General features: G+C 41.5%; 1 protein-coding gene across 4 annotated transcripts in view; it reads left to right on the top strand.

Moving 5' to 3' along the window:
- AGL (amylo-alpha-1,6-glucosidase and 4-alpha-glucanotransferase) overlaps positions 1-15,198 on the top strand; it is a 79,911-nt gene that overhangs the window by 58,775 nt on the left and 5,938 nt on the right. For all 4 annotated transcript variants that reach the window (XM_084757379.1, XM_084757378.1, XM_084757376.1 and 1 more), the window contains exons 24-33: positions 304-479; positions 1,122-1,224; positions 4,798-5,023; positions 5,363-5,474; positions 7,056-7,191; positions 8,312-8,424; positions 9,050-9,261; positions 10,662-10,759; positions 14,002-14,089; positions 14,197-14,330. In XM_084757379.1, the coding sequence (XP_084613505.1) occupies positions 304-479; positions 1,122-1,224; positions 4,798-5,023; positions 5,363-5,474; positions 7,056-7,191; positions 8,312-8,424; positions 9,050-9,261; positions 10,662-10,759; positions 14,002-14,089; positions 14,197-14,330 (1,398 nt within the window). The remainder of the gene's footprint in view (positions 1-303; positions 480-1,121; positions 1,225-4,797; positions 5,024-5,362; positions 5,475-7,055; positions 7,192-8,311; positions 8,425-9,049; positions 9,262-10,661; positions 10,760-14,001; positions 14,090-14,196; positions 14,331-15,198) is intronic.

Genomic DNA, 15,198 nt, shown 5'->3' with positions numbered 1-15,198 from the left:
ACATCATTTGCCTAGCAAGCATAAGGCCTTGGGTCCAGTTCCCAGCTGCGGGATAGAGGGTAAGGGGCGAGGTTTAAATCTGGTCTACAAAATTTGTAAAATATGATAGAGAAAAACAAAATTGTCTTATTTGTTTTGTCTATTCATTAACTTGTTGTTTATTATTTATTAACATACATAAACTATTTTACCATTTTTATGGATTTCTATAGAAAAATCCCTTGGCAAAAAGAACGGATAATAAGATGGCTTAAAAAGTCATGTTTCTGCAGATGATCAACTTGCCATTTTATTTTTTTACAGCTTTGTTCAGAATGGTTCGACCTTTGTGAAACACCTGTCACTGGGTTCTGTCCAGATGTGTGGAGTTGGAAAGTGCCCTTGTCTGCCCCTCCTTTCTCCCTCACTCCCGGATGTGCCATACAGGCTAAATGAGATCACAAGGGAAAAGGAACAGTGCTGTGCCTCCTTGGCTGCAGGTAAGGACGTTGGAGGCAGTCAAATGGGAAAGGCCCGTAGTATTTATTTTTTGCCCTTAGTGTCAAGGCAGAATTTTTTTTAAAGCTTTATTTATTATGTATACAATGTTGTGTCTGCATATACCACTGAACACCAGAAGAGGGCACCAGATCTCATTATAGATGGTTGTGAGCCACCATGTGGTTGCTGGGAATTGAACTCAGGACCTCCAGAAGAGTAGCTAGTGCTCTTAACCTCTGAGCCACCTCTCCAGCCCCCTAGGGCAGGATTTTTTTAAGTGTGTATTTAAAGTTGTATCATGTCACTTTATATGTTAAAGATGTGGTCTCTTTAAGCTTAAAGACAAAGTCAGATCTGCTCAGCTAGGAATCCCCCTCTGGCTCTTGGGGCCGGGATGTCACTGAATTGTAGCACTCTTGCTGAGCACCACGTTTAGTCCCCTTTGGGTCACAGATGCCTTTCAGAATCCAATGGGACCGTAGAACCTCATCCCATGAAAGCTGACATTAAGTGCAGTTGTACATTTTACTGCAGAGGATTTTTGGAAGCCTAGCAGGCTCCTTCTAAAGTTTGCAGTGATAGACTTTATGGGGTCGCACATACTGTTATGATTAACACTTTGCTTTGTGATTTCTTGTCAGGCTTACCTCACTTTTCTTCTGGGCTTTTTCGCTGCTGGGGGAGAGATACTTTTATTGCACTTCCAGGCATGCTGCTGGTCACCGGACGCTACTTAGAAGCCAGGTAGGAGCCTCTGCAAACACACAAGTGTGTGGCTCTGTGCTCCTTCTAACCCATCTACTGTCAGCTTCAAAAAGTATGTTTTCCGTGTGTGTGTGTGTGTGTGTGTGTGTGTGTGTGTGTGTGTGTGTGTGTGTGTATGCACCTGCGTGAGTCAGCCATGCCATGGTATACATGTGGAGGTCTGAGGACAGCTTGCTGGAGTTTTACTTGCATTCCACCATGTGTGTTCCAGAAACCCGCTTCACTGTTAGGCTTGGCAGCAAATACACTGAGCTGTCTCACAGGCTCCAGATTTTTAAGTTTATTGTTCATAAGCTTGTTTAATAGGCTTAGAGAATTTCAAAGGAAAAAAGCAACTTTGAAGTTACTAGATTCCATGATAGGTCAGATCATCTTCAGTATTTGTAAATTTATCTAAAAAATAATTAGGCCCACTTCCTGCCTTTATTAAGAGTATTGCTGACTCTTGTTTCTTGTCAAGCTTAAAACCCACAGTTTGATTATTTCCAATCAGAAAGTGATGTTTTCTAATATCATAGTGATGGGAATAAATTTAATGGCAATTAAAAAGGACATTCAGCTGAATGTAAGTAGTACAAGCCATAGACCCCAGCACTTGGAGGCAGAAGCAAGCAGATCTCTGTGAGTTGAGGCCAGCTCGGGCTACATAGTGAGTTCCAAGACAGCCAGGGCTTCATAGAAAGACCTTACCTCAAAAAGCAGTAGATGGATGGATGGATAGGTAGATAGATAGATAGATAGATAGATAGATAGATAGATAGATAATAAAAAGTTCTACAGTAGTACCATTTTTGAAATATTTTTTTGCAGCCATCATTGTCATTCACCATCACTTGTGACCTGGCTGAACATGTACATTCATGGTACCCAAATCAAAGCCCCTCAGTTCAGACCTAGGGATGGAAAGGTGTTAGAAGACAGAAACTGTTCCCACATGTCCCCAGTCATTAGCAGTAGTCTGAAGCAAATTTAAAAGCTCTGCTTTGTAAGCTAAATTTCTTTAACACAAAAGCACTATATGAAACTTTATTTTTATTTTTATGCATCATAAAAATTACCAGTGTTTCCCTCTTCAGGTGCTAGAAAATTTATTTTTAATAATTTTACTCTGTGTTTTAAAAATACTTATTTTTAATAATGTGTGTGGAGGTGGTAGTGCATGGTCACCTGAGGACCGGTGCTCAGGGGGATGAGGAGAGGGTCCCTGGAGCTGGCGTTACAGGCGGTCATGAGTGGGCATTAGTACAAACGTTAGGTACTCTGCAGGAGCAGCACATGGTGTTAAGCACTGAGCCATCTCCAGCCCCCTTTGGTTACTTTAAAATTAAGCTGCCTAGGTTGTTACCTAAAATGAATCGCACTTTCTTCTTCAAACTTAATGTAAAATATTTTTTAATTGAGTGGTGACAATTACGGAACTGAAAACTTGCAGGCTGGCTGGGTATGGTGCACATTACTTTCATCCCTCTAGAGGCAGAGGCAGGCAGATCTCTTATGAGCTCAAGGCCAGCCTTATCTGCATAGAAAGTTCCAGGACAGCCAGGGCTACCCAGGGAGATGCTGTGTAGGAAGAAAGGGGGCATGGAAGAGGGAAAGGGAGAAAAGAGGGAAGGAAAGAAAGAATTGAGGGGCTAGCCAGATGGCTTAGTGGGTCCAGGTGCTTGATGTCTGAAGGTGCTTGCCATGTAAACTTGGCTACATGACTTCAGTTCCTGGAACCCACATAAAAGTAAAAGAAGGGAACTGATTTCACAATGTTGTCCTCAAATCTCAATACATGTACTGTGGCACACACAAACACACACACACAACAACAACAATAATAATAATAAAATTTCAAAAATTGGGGGCTCTAGAGAGATGGTGTAGGACTTAAGAGCACTGGCTGCTCTTCAGATGACCCATGTTTGATTCTCAGCTTATACATGGAGGCACACAACCATCTGTAACTCCGTTTCCAGGAGATTCAATACCTTCTTCTGGCCTCAGCTAGCACCACACGCACCAGGCAGACTGACATACACGCAGGCAAAACCCATACACATAAAATAATATTTTAAAAGTTAATTTGGAAGGCTGTTATTTCTGTATCAGAGCCTTAAATAAATGGTTTAGAAGTCAGATATTAATCTGGGTGGTGGTGGCGCATACCTTTAATCCTGGCACTCAGGAGGCAGAGACAGGTCAATCTCTGAGATCAAGGCTAGCCTGGTCTACAACATGAGTTCCAGGACAGCCAGGACACAGAGAAACACCATCAGGGGGAGGGGGGAGCAATCAGGATTCAGCAAAATACAGTGGCAAAGACCTTCACCTGTGGTGTGAACAGCTTCTAATGCTGGCTCACATCACCAGCTGACAAATGGCATCCTCCCTTCATTCTTCCTGTGGGAAGGTCAGTTAAAGTACCTGGAAGGTTCTCTGACACATGGCAAACACTCAGAAAAGGTTTGGCTCTTTTAAATCATGGCTATAATAGCCCCCATCCTCAGTCATCACATGCTGTTACAGGTTTCTATCTCTTCAGTTTACATTTGGCCATCCAGATCATGTGTTGCCATACTGCGTTCCTTCACCTTTTGTGTGACCTATAAGCTAACCTAGAGTAAAGCTTCCTGTGGCACTCTTAAGAGCGAAGTGTTTGACAGAAGAAGGACTAGAACTCTTCCGTGACCTTTCCAAGGTAGGCCTCACCTGCAGATATGAGCTTTCTGGAGTGCGAGGCCATCTTACAGACTAAGTTCTCGTAGTGCTGGATAACACGGTAGAAGAGACACTGTCATCTACCAGTTATTATGTGAGGTAGAGTTGGGGTTCTGCTGCTGCTCTTTGGGGTTCTGTTTTATTTGTTTGTTTCTTCGTTTTAAAACAGAGTCTGACAATATAGCTGTAAATAGCATACAACTCAGTGTGTAGGCCAGCTGGCCTGGAACTCAGAGAGATCTGCCTACTCCTGCCTCCTGTGTGCTGAGATGAATTGCAGTTTTAAGGCCAATTCTGTCATTTTTTTTTCCTTATATATTTACTTTGTTCTTGATCTTATTTAAAGTAATAATGCATATTAGAGGATTACTTCTATATTGAAATACTGTAGATTTTAAAAGGCGGTTAGGGCCTGGAGAGGTGGCTCAGTGGCTAGTGCACTCACTACTTTTCAAGAGTTCAGTTCCCAGCAAGCACACGGCAGCTCACACCATCTGCAACTCCAGTTCTAGGTGATCCGACACCCTTCTCCCCTCTGTGGACCTGTACACATGTGGCACATATATGTACTCACAGGCAAACACTCATATACAAGTAACAAAATAAATACAGCCTTCTTAAAAATAGAAGTTGACTCTGTAGCAGTCCTCACAGACACCCCGCTGAGCAGCTGACTGCAATGGAAAGCCTGGTACAGGAAAGGAAAGTTCCCCAGATCACTAGAGACAAAAGCTGGGCTGGGAGCTCAGCATCTCCAGACCCCAGACCCCTGAAAAAGTGGCCTTTTTTTTTTCTTTAACTTTATAAGTGTTTTCATGTTAAACGATCCATTTATTTCTGTTGCTTCAGGAATATTATTCTAGCATTTGCTAGCACCCTGAGGCATGGTCTCATTCCTAACCTCCTTGGTGAAGGAACTTACGCCAGGTACAACTGCCGCGATGCTGTGTGGTGGTGGCTGCAGTGTATTCAGGACTATTGCAAGATGGTTCCAAATGGCCTAGACATCCTCAGATGCCCAGTTTCCAGAATGTATCCAACCGATGACTCTGCACCTTTGCCTGCTGGGACACTGGTAAAGATCATTTCTTAAAGTAATCATTGATGAAATGTAACTTTATTTTTAATGTAAAATATTGAGACTCCAAGTCACAAGAATTCAAATATCAAAAACCTTCGGTATCAGTTTTCATTTAGTGTTGGCAGTGTGGGAAGTTACAAAGACTTGTTGCTCACATAAACACACAGAGCATGGGAGCGCGGCAGCTGCTGCTTTTCCCAGCCCCACCCGACGCCTTACTTCTTCCTCCAAGGGAAAGGATATATCCGCACCTTACCAGTGTTGAGGGATTTAGGGGAAAATAAGAATGGGATCGGTTCCTAACAGAAGAAACATTCTTGCTGCGTCCAACAGGATCAGCCTTTGTCTGAAGTAATCCAAGAAGCTATGCAGAGGCACATGCAAGGCATCCAGTTCCGTGAGAGAAACGCTGGCCCACAGATAGATCGAAACATGAAGGACGAGGGTATGTAATTTCAGTTCCGTGGCTAACACGTCTCGGTGCTGTCTGAGTAATCCCTGCTCTTGCTTTACAAATATGGTTGTGTGCCAAACCTGAAGCTGTGCCTGAGAAAGGCAAGCACTGTCCCTGAGCTGCCCAAGCTTGTGTCGCTAAAGAAAAGATAAAAGCTTGTGTCTTTTGTCAGGCAATCTTCAAGGTTATATTGGCATTATAATTTATTTTCTGTGTATGAGTCTTTTACCCGTGAGTATGTCTGCACCATGTGCATGCTACCAGGTAAGGTGACATATGCCTGTGATCCAGTACTCACAAGGTAGAGGCAGGACTGTCATGAGTTCAAGGCTAGCCTAAGCTACATAGTGAAACCTTGTCTCAAAACCATAAAAAGGAAACTCAGCATGGCGGTGCATGCCTTTAATCCCATCACTTGGGAAGCAAAGACAGGCAGATCCCTGAGTACAAGGCCAGCCTGGTCTACAGAGTGAGTTCTAGATCAGCCAGGGCTACAGAGAGAAACCCTGTTTCAAAACACTGATACATTTTTATCCGTCACTAAGAGAAGTCAATGGAAATAGGTTTAGTATCCAAAGAACATTTTTATGGGATCTCTGAGCATTTTAGGGTTGGTTGTTGTTGTAGGAAACATTTCAACTTGAAATTAAGATAATAATTTCTGTTTTACTTTTAAAAGAAATAAACCATACGTCATAATCCAGCCTTCTCTCTTTTTTCCCCTCCTTATCTGGAGTCAATGACTAGGCTGTAACCAGAGCATACTGTTTCCATGGATACCTTATACTTTATGCATTTATATATGTTTGAGCAAGTACAGATTACATGTTATATGTATTATGAAGTATAAAAGTATAAAATCAATGTGTTATATATATGACTATTTTAGGTTCTTAAATTCTACATTCTACATAAATATATCAGATATATAAAAGAATCATAGATTAAAATCTGTATTTTAGGTCTTTATAAAAATTTTTTATATGCAGCCTTCTCTAACTTATTTGCTAAATCATTTCATCATAGGAATGCATCCATTTTGTTCCATATACATCCAATTTGTTCCTTTAAAGGACAGAGCATTTCCTAGTGTACACGATGCTAAGGCATTCCTCTACTGACTGGGGACTTGTGATTTTGCTAATATAAGCAGCGCTTTAGAACATCATGATATGCAATTCTGTTACACACTGGTGGTTTTTTTTTTTTTTAAGGAAAAATGAAATTTAGATGTATTTACTATAAAACATAATGATTTTTAGTTGTTTTAAGAAACAAAATAAGCCTTTAATACCAGCACTCGGGAGGCAGAGGCAAGTGGATTGCTGTGAGATTGAGGCCAGCCTGGTCTACAAAGCAAGTCCAGGACAGCCAAAGCTACACAGAGAAACCCTGCCTTGAAAAAAGCAAAAAACAAAACAGTCTCATGATGTAGGCTTACCTAGCCTCAGGCTCACACTATATAAGCCAGCTTCAAACTGTGTGATCCTCCCGCCGCGGCATCTTGCGTTCCTGCATTACAGACCTGTGCCACCATGCGTGTTTTCCAAGTGTATTATTTTGCTTTTCCAGGTTTCAATATAACTGCAGGGGTTGATGAAGAAACGGGATTTGTTTATGGAGGAAATCGCTTTAACTGTGGCACATGGATGGATAAAATGGGAGAGAGTGACCGAGCTAGAAACAGAGGAATCCCAGCCACCCCAAGGTACAGCTCATCTTACGATGCTGCTACAGCGATGCCCTTTAGTCCACCTGTTCCCTTTCTAAGTGTACTTACTCATGGAATCCTTTGTGCTGCTAACCATGACCTTCACATTACATCATTCCAGATCTGTAGTCCCTCCTCCTCCTCTTCGGTTTCCTTCTTTATGCATGGTCGCACATACTTGTAATCCCAGCAGTTGGGGAGGCAGAGGCAGGCGGATCTCTGTGAGTTCGAGGCCAGCCTGGTCTACAAAGCAAGTCCAGGACAGCCAGAGCTACACAGAGAAACCTTGTCTCAAAAAACAAAAACAAAAAAACAAACAAAATTAAATAAGTATGCTAGGAGGGGCTGGAGAGATGCCTAAGCTGTGAAGAGAGCTTGATGCTGTTCCGTAAGGCCCAAGTTCACTTCCCAGCATTCATGGTGGGGGACTTACAGCCAACTGTAGCAGCAGCCCCAGGAGATCCAGTGCTGTCATGGACTCTGGGCACCTGCACATGTGGCACATAGAGACCCACGAGGATACACAAAGTAATATTTTTTAAAACTATTAGAAACATAAGCAATGCCAAAATAAGGGAAGATAATTCTTATATGATATAATAATATATATTACTTACAAAGTAAAGATGTGGGGACAGATAGTTGTTTGTATAGTGCATTAATTATAATATTCACCAACATTTGTTTGGTGGTGGCAGAGGTGGTTTGGTTTGGTTCTATGCTACTCAGAGCCTTCCTTATTGCTAGATAAACATACTACTATTCCCAGCCCAGAATAACAGTTTAAGTAACAGTTAAGTAAGTACAACATAGAAAATCTGACATGGACTCTGGCACCTGCTATTTGATCACTTCCCATTGGTGGGGCAGCCTTGCAGGGCCACAGAGGAAGGGGATGCAGGCTCTCCTAATGAGACCTGATAGGCTGGGGTCAGATGGTAGGGGAGGAGTGCTCTCCTGTCAGGGGACTAGGGGAGGGGAAGAGGAGGGAAGAGGGAGGGAGGGAGGGTGGGAAAGGGAGAATAAGAGGGAGGGGGTAACGATTGAGATATAATATGAGTTAATTATAAAAAACAAAAAATTAATTGAAAAAGAAAATCAATCTTTCTAATTTTAGAGATGGGTCTGCTGTGGAAATCGTGGGCTTGTGTAAGTCTGCTGTGCGTTGGTTGCTGGAATTGTCCAGGAAAAATATTTTTCCCTATCATGAAGTCAGAGTAAGAAGACATGGTAAGCTTGTCTGAGCGACATGGAGCCTCAACAAGTTACTAACCTTTGCATTTAGCCAACCAGTACTAAAACATGCTACATTTTAAGAGGAAGAACAGTTAGCTTACCAGTGTGGGAACAGCTGGTCACTCCAGCCGCTCCTGCAGCACCCCTGGGCAGAGAGAACATGAGGCCCTGTCCTGGCCTCTGTGCCCTTCTTTTCCCTCACGCTGTGAGCAAGTTACATTTCTATGAGCAGCCTGGAGAGCTTTACAGAGCTTTCTGGAACAATTTTTATGTAGTAGAAATAAGGTTTGAGCTGCCCATACACATCTAAACTTTCTAACAAGTAAAAAGAAGTAGGTAAAATTAATTGCATTTTTAATTCAATGTTTGTGACATTTTGTTCTATACAGTGTAATGAAGTTATTCCTGAGCCATTTTACAAATTTTTGGGGGGAGAGGTACGTGGTCTTTGGACTAATAGCATATCTCCATCCAGAGTAGCCACATTTTCCAAAATGTAGATAATTTATTTCATAAGTGAGCTACATAAAAGTTTTAGCTAATATTTGCCGATATGGCAATAGCAGACATTTGAAATGTTCTAAATGTCTACAATGCCATGTCTTTTGTCACTTTTCAGGAAAGGTTGTAGCAGTCTCATATGATGAGTGGGACAGAAAAATACAAAACAACTTTGAAAAGCTGTTTCATGTTTCCGAAGACCCTTCAGATCCCAACGAGAAGCATCCAAATCTGGTTCACAAGCGCGGCATCTACAAGGACAGCTATGGAGCATCAAGCCCCTGGTGTGACTATCAGCTCAGGCCTAATTTCACCATAGCAATGGTCGTGGTGAGTGGCGCGTTACTTTCAAATTTCAAAAATATTATGCCTTTACTAAGGCCTTTTTTTTCTCCTGTTTGGTTTTAAGCTCCACTTTACCATGAAAAGTTATTGCTTTCTGGATAGTTTCATATAGTTTCAGTAATGAGGTATTCATATCCCCTCTAATCTGTAACATTTAGCATCAAAAACAGAAAACAATGGATAATGAGAAACAAAGTGCTTCCCAGTGCTACTCATTGCACAGTGCTTGGCACCTGTGCTGCACACTGGGCTGAGAGCATTGGGCTTCTTGGGCCAGATCCAGCTGTTTCAGCTAGCCTAGCCCTCACCCTTTCCTCCTGGAAATGAGGACATTTGTATCGTACAAGCTGGTGCCATGAACAGCATCTCAGTGCACTGGTCAGAAAGTTCTGCACTAGGGAGTGCCTACAGGTAGCTTATATCACCTCTGTCTCTTTTGTGTACTTCTCTTGTTAGTTCTATTTGTCTAAGAATTTTTAAAAATTGTTTTATAATTTTGTGTTTGTTAGGGAGTGGTTACCTGCATGTATGTCTGGGCATCATGTACATGCAGTACCCCCAGAAGCCAGGAGAGGGCATCAGATCCCTTGAGACTGCAATTACAAACTGTTGTGAGTCACCCTGTGGGTGCTGGGAATTGAACCTACATCCTCCGTGGTGCTCTTAACCACTGAGCTATCTCTCTAACCCATCTAGCTAAGAATTCTTGATTCCGTTTTGTTGTTGTTAAATCTCAGTCTAAAAATAGACCCTTAGCCAGGTGCAGTGGTGCAGGGCTGTGCTCCCAGCACTCAGGGAGGCAGAGGCAGGCGATCTCTTGAGTTCAAGGCCAGCGTGGTCTACAAAGTGAGTCCAGAACAGCCAAGGCTACACAGAGAAACCCTATCTCAAAAAACAAACAAACAAACAAATTTTTAAAAAGAAAGAAAGTACAAGCCTGCACCAAGAAGTAGCTTTGGTTCGGTTCATTTTCACCTCATTTCACCATTAAAACAGATGCAGATTGTCTCTCCTTCCACTACTACAAGTACTTGCGCTGTTGGAGTACAAGGTCTTCTGAATTCATGATCTCCAAGAAGAGAGGGGAAAGGTTCAAGTGCTTCCCGGTGCCCTGCCCGTCTAGGAACAGTGGTGGCCGCGGTGAGCGGTGCTGACCTTTAGGCCCTGCTACTTGTTCTTGAGGGCACAGCTGCCTGCGTGAGCTCTCCCAGCTTCTCAGGCCAAGAGGTGCAATTCCAATTCAGCCTCGTAGGATTAGAATTCTGACCCACATTATGTTCTTAAATTTGTTTCCTTCCTTTCCAAAGTTTATGGTTAACTAATATGAGTAAGAACTAATTTTTCTGTGATATTAAAATGCTTTTTTTTTTTTTAACTTTCATTAGGCCCCTGAACTCTTTACTGCTGAAAAGGCTTGGAAAGCTTTGGAAATTGCTGAAAAAAAATTGCTTGGTCCCCTTGGCATGAAAACTTTAGATCCAGAGTAAGTTGGAATATAAGTATTAAGAAAGCTGTTGACCCAGGTGGTAGTGGTGGTGCACGCCTTCAGTGGGGAGGTAGAGGCAGGTAGACAAGGCCAGCCTGGTCTACAGAGCGAGTTCCAGGACAGCCAGGGCTACACAGGGAAACCTTGCCTCAAACAAACAAAAACAAAATAGAAGAAGGAGGTAGTCGATATTGTGTTTAATGCACATACATTAGTATTAACCATTTTGTACTTATTTACAACTAACTTCTTGAAAATCACACTCAATCTATTGAAAACATCACACACTTGTGTGTGAATGTTAAAAGTGCCTATGACTTCTATATTCACTAATTAATTTATAAAATTTAAATATAAAAAACATAAAAAATATGAATGTTTTTATTTCTTTTCTGACTATAAAAGTAATACATGATGATTGTGGATATTGGAAAGTACAAACAATATAAAGAAAAAAGTTGCTTTAAGTCCCTTTGTCCAGGAATCAAGGATCACTCCATCTTGCCTGTTACCCGAGTCATTTTTATTCAGTTTGGTACAGTTTTATACAGTTCTAGGAGAACTTGTATAACAAGCTCAGGCCAGGCGCTTTCACATCTGCAATCCTCGCCCTGGGGAATCTGAAGCAGGGGTCAGGAGTTCAACGTCAATCTGAAAAAATGTCTCAAAAAACAAGACAACAGAATCAAAGCCCAGTATGATGCCTCAGTTCTACAGTACCAGCTCTTGGAGGCTTGTTTGTCTAAAAAGGGACAAAAGCAAAGAAAGCCTCCTGGGGATGTGGCTCACAGGTAGACACTTGCCTGGTGTGTGGGAGGACGACCTGGAGTCATTTCCCAGCACCACTCACATACCAAAAAAAAAAAAAAATTTTAAAGCTAGCTCTTGAACCCAGCATGATGGCACATTCCTGGAAAGGTGAAAGAAGGAGAACTGGGCGTTCACCATCCTCATCCACTATCTAAAAGTTTGCAACCAGCCTGGCCACATGGGAATCCATTTCAGGGTGTGGGAGAGCTGCTGGGAGGATGTAGCTCAGTGGTAGAGCACATGCCTCCCTTGGGCAAGACCCTGGGCTCACTCCCCAGCACCACACCCCACTTTTTTTTTAACGTGTGGAGAAGTGTTTGGCCTTTATGTTTTTGATTGGGCCACATGTGTGCCTGGTACCTGGCCAGGAGAGGGCCTGGGATCCCCTGGCAGTGAAGGTGTAGATAGTCGTAAACCACCATGCCAGGTCCCCTACAAGAACAAGAGCTCTTACCTGCTGAGCCATCTCTCCAGGCAAGGTCATATGTCTTGTTTTTGCTGACTTCTTTCCCACACTGCAGAATGACATGCAATGGTTTGTGCTATGCTAAGTACTAGGCATTCACTTGTAAAGATGGGAGAGAACTCCACTCTGCTCCTCAGCAGCCATCTTCTCCCTCCTTCCTGGGTAGTTACACCCACTCTTTTTACTTAAGTCAGTAAGGCACCTTGGGTTTTTTATTTTAAAATTTGCACATGTAAGTGTCTTTACTTTTATAACTTTCTTCTTAAATTTCTAGTGGCCTTTCCACTAGAAAGTTGTTACTGTTTTTTGTTTTGCCTGCGTGTGTAGCTGTGCACCACATGCATACGGTTCCCACAGAGGCCAGAAGAGGGCATCAGATACCCTGGACCTAGAGTTACAAATGGTGGTGAGACAATGTGGATACTGAGAATTGAACCCTCATCCTCTGGAAGAGCAGCCAGTGCGCTTAGTATCTGAGCCAGGGTTTTGCACTTTACTGTATATTGATTTCCCACCTGGCCTGGAACTCAGAAATCTGCCTGCCTCTGCCTCCAGAGTACTGGGATTAATGGCATGTGCCACTATGCCTGGCCTTTCTGTATACTATTTTATTTCTTTTTTGGTTTTTGAGACAGACTCTTACACAGCTGAAGCTGACCTTGAACTCCTAATCTTCCTGTCTCAGCCTCTCAAATTCCAGAATTAGACACACACCACATGCTTGGCTGGATTTCATTCCTGATATGCAAATTTTGCATTCAAATATTTCTTATTTTCTGAACATTTGCATGTTCAGAGCAGATTTAAAACTGGTTAGGTGTGGTGACACATAGGAAGATCTCTGTGAGTTCAAAGACAGCCTGTCTATTGAGAAAATTCCAGGTCAGCCAGGGCTACACAATGAGACCCTGTCTCAAACTCCCACTCCCCAAAACAAACAGAAAACCTACTGATCTGAACTGAAACTATGATAAAAGCTCACATGGCTTTTTGTATCACTAAACAGGATTTTTAAAGGTACAATTTAATTAAATCTTAATATGCATAACATATGTTAGCAATGTTTGTAACACCTTTCAGTATATAAGTATGTTATAAATTCTATATATTAAAGCAATACATATATCCAATTGTTATTTATAATCTGACCGTATGCTAATTTTAGTTTTAAAATAGCTTTATAGAAAAACTTAAAATATAACCTTGCATAGACTAAGGCTATAGCTAAGTTGTGGGATGCTTGACTAATAGAGATAAGGCCCTAGGTTCGAACACGGGCCACCACAAAAATAATTTGCATAAATAAATAAATGCCTTCTTGCTCTATAATCAATAAAACCTTATCTTTAATTTTTACTAGTTCAAATAACTGTATGGATATCTTAATTGCTAGACACATATTAAAGCCTAGTGACATGGTTGACTTTAAACTGTATGGAGACAAGCTCCTTGATGATGAGATACCTCAATATTTTTATTATTTTTTAAATTAGCATACAAAGTAGTAGGTCTAATAATGGCACTGCTCATACACATTTGTGTGCAGCCTCCTCCCTGGTGCCCTGCCCACCTTTTTCTCTTCCCCCACGCGAGAGCCTCACTCTGCTCTCATGGTGCATCCATGCAGTTAGCGACCTTTCTCTTCCCTTTTTTATTCTCCCTCCATGGTCTCTAGTATCATGACCTACATCTGCACATAAATTAAAATCTGGGACCTAAATATGAAAGGAAACATAAGGATACTTGACCATTTTTGGTAATCTTTCCCGACCGCATTGTTAAACTCCTCTGTTCTCAGTGTGTGCTGATTTTGTGTTAAGTGATGCACTAGATCTAGCTGAGCGTGCTTACTCTGGATGCAGAGAGACGGCGGCCGGTTTTCTTGCCTTTGCTATGACGTTCTGATGCCTCCTGTATGTCGTCTGACATCCTTTTACTGACTCAGACTCCAATCATTTTGCAGTGACATGGTTTACTGTGGGGTTTATGACAATGCCTTGGACAATGACAACTACAACCTTGCCAGAGGTTTCAATTACCATCAAGGACCTGTAAGAGCTTAATTTCTCTTTTCAGAGCTTTCAATTTAAGTTATTTTTTAAATAAATTTAGATATTCATAATTCTTTTCCCCCTTTTATTCTTAAATTATATTTTAGGAGTGGCTATGGCCAATTGGGTATTTTCTTCGTGCAAAGTTGTATTTTTCCAAATTGATGGGCCCAGAGACTGCTGCGAAGACTGTATTTTTGGTTAAAAATGTCCTTTCCAGACATTATGTTCATCTGGAGAGGTAAGTTATCCCATGACTAATGTCCAATCTGTGTATTAGATAGCAGGTAAACAAGGTTTTTTAGAACTCATTTCTGCAGCGTCTTCATTTCAACCATGTACTTTTTAATAATTATTTATTTTATTTTACATGCATAGGTACTTTATCTGCATGTATGTGTGTGGGAGGGTGAAGTTACAGACAGTTGTGAGCTGCCATGTAGGTGCTGGGAATTGAACCTGGGTTCTTTGGAAGAGCAGCCAGTGTTCTTAACCTCTGAGCCATCTCTCCAGCCCTCAGACATGTGATTTTTTTGTACCTCCCTTAAGTATTTTGGTTTTAGTTTGAGGATCTTATATTTTGTGATCTGTACTTATGGAACAGTCTTTCATTTTCAAGATAACTGCTAACGTGGATATAATTAGGATAGAATAAATAAATACTTGTATTCAGGTTGGGTCTTGTTCATTTATCAAGTAATAGTTTTCATTAGTCTTAAAATGTCAGTTTGTCTTTTGACTGTTTTTCAAATGGTATTTTTTATATTCTTTGTCCAAATTATAGTTAAATAGTGTCAATGTTGCGGGGCTGTGGTGGCGCACGCCTTTAATCCTAGCACTCAGAAGGCAGAGGCAGGTGGATCCCTGTAAGTTTGAGGCCAGCCTGGTCTACAGTGCAAGTCTAGGACAGCCAGGGCTACACAGAGAAACCCTGTCTCAGGAAGAAAAAAGTGTCAATGTTGTGTTTTTAAAATAAGCTTTTCTATATAAACTATTAAGTATTAGAGAATACATATGTAATAAATTGATTTGTTATCCTGAAGAATAAGGAAATAATAGGCATTTTCCTAATTGTAACTCTCAGTGTCTTGGTATTACTTCATTTGGTT

This window comes from Acomys minous (genome assembly GCF_964271855.1).
Source record: "Acomys minous genome assembly, chromosome: 14".
NCBI lineage: Eukaryota > Metazoa > Chordata > Mammalia > Rodentia > Muridae > Acomys > Acomys minous.
Note: the sequence above shows the minus strand (reverse complement) of the source record. Positions and strands in the feature narration are given on the sequence as shown.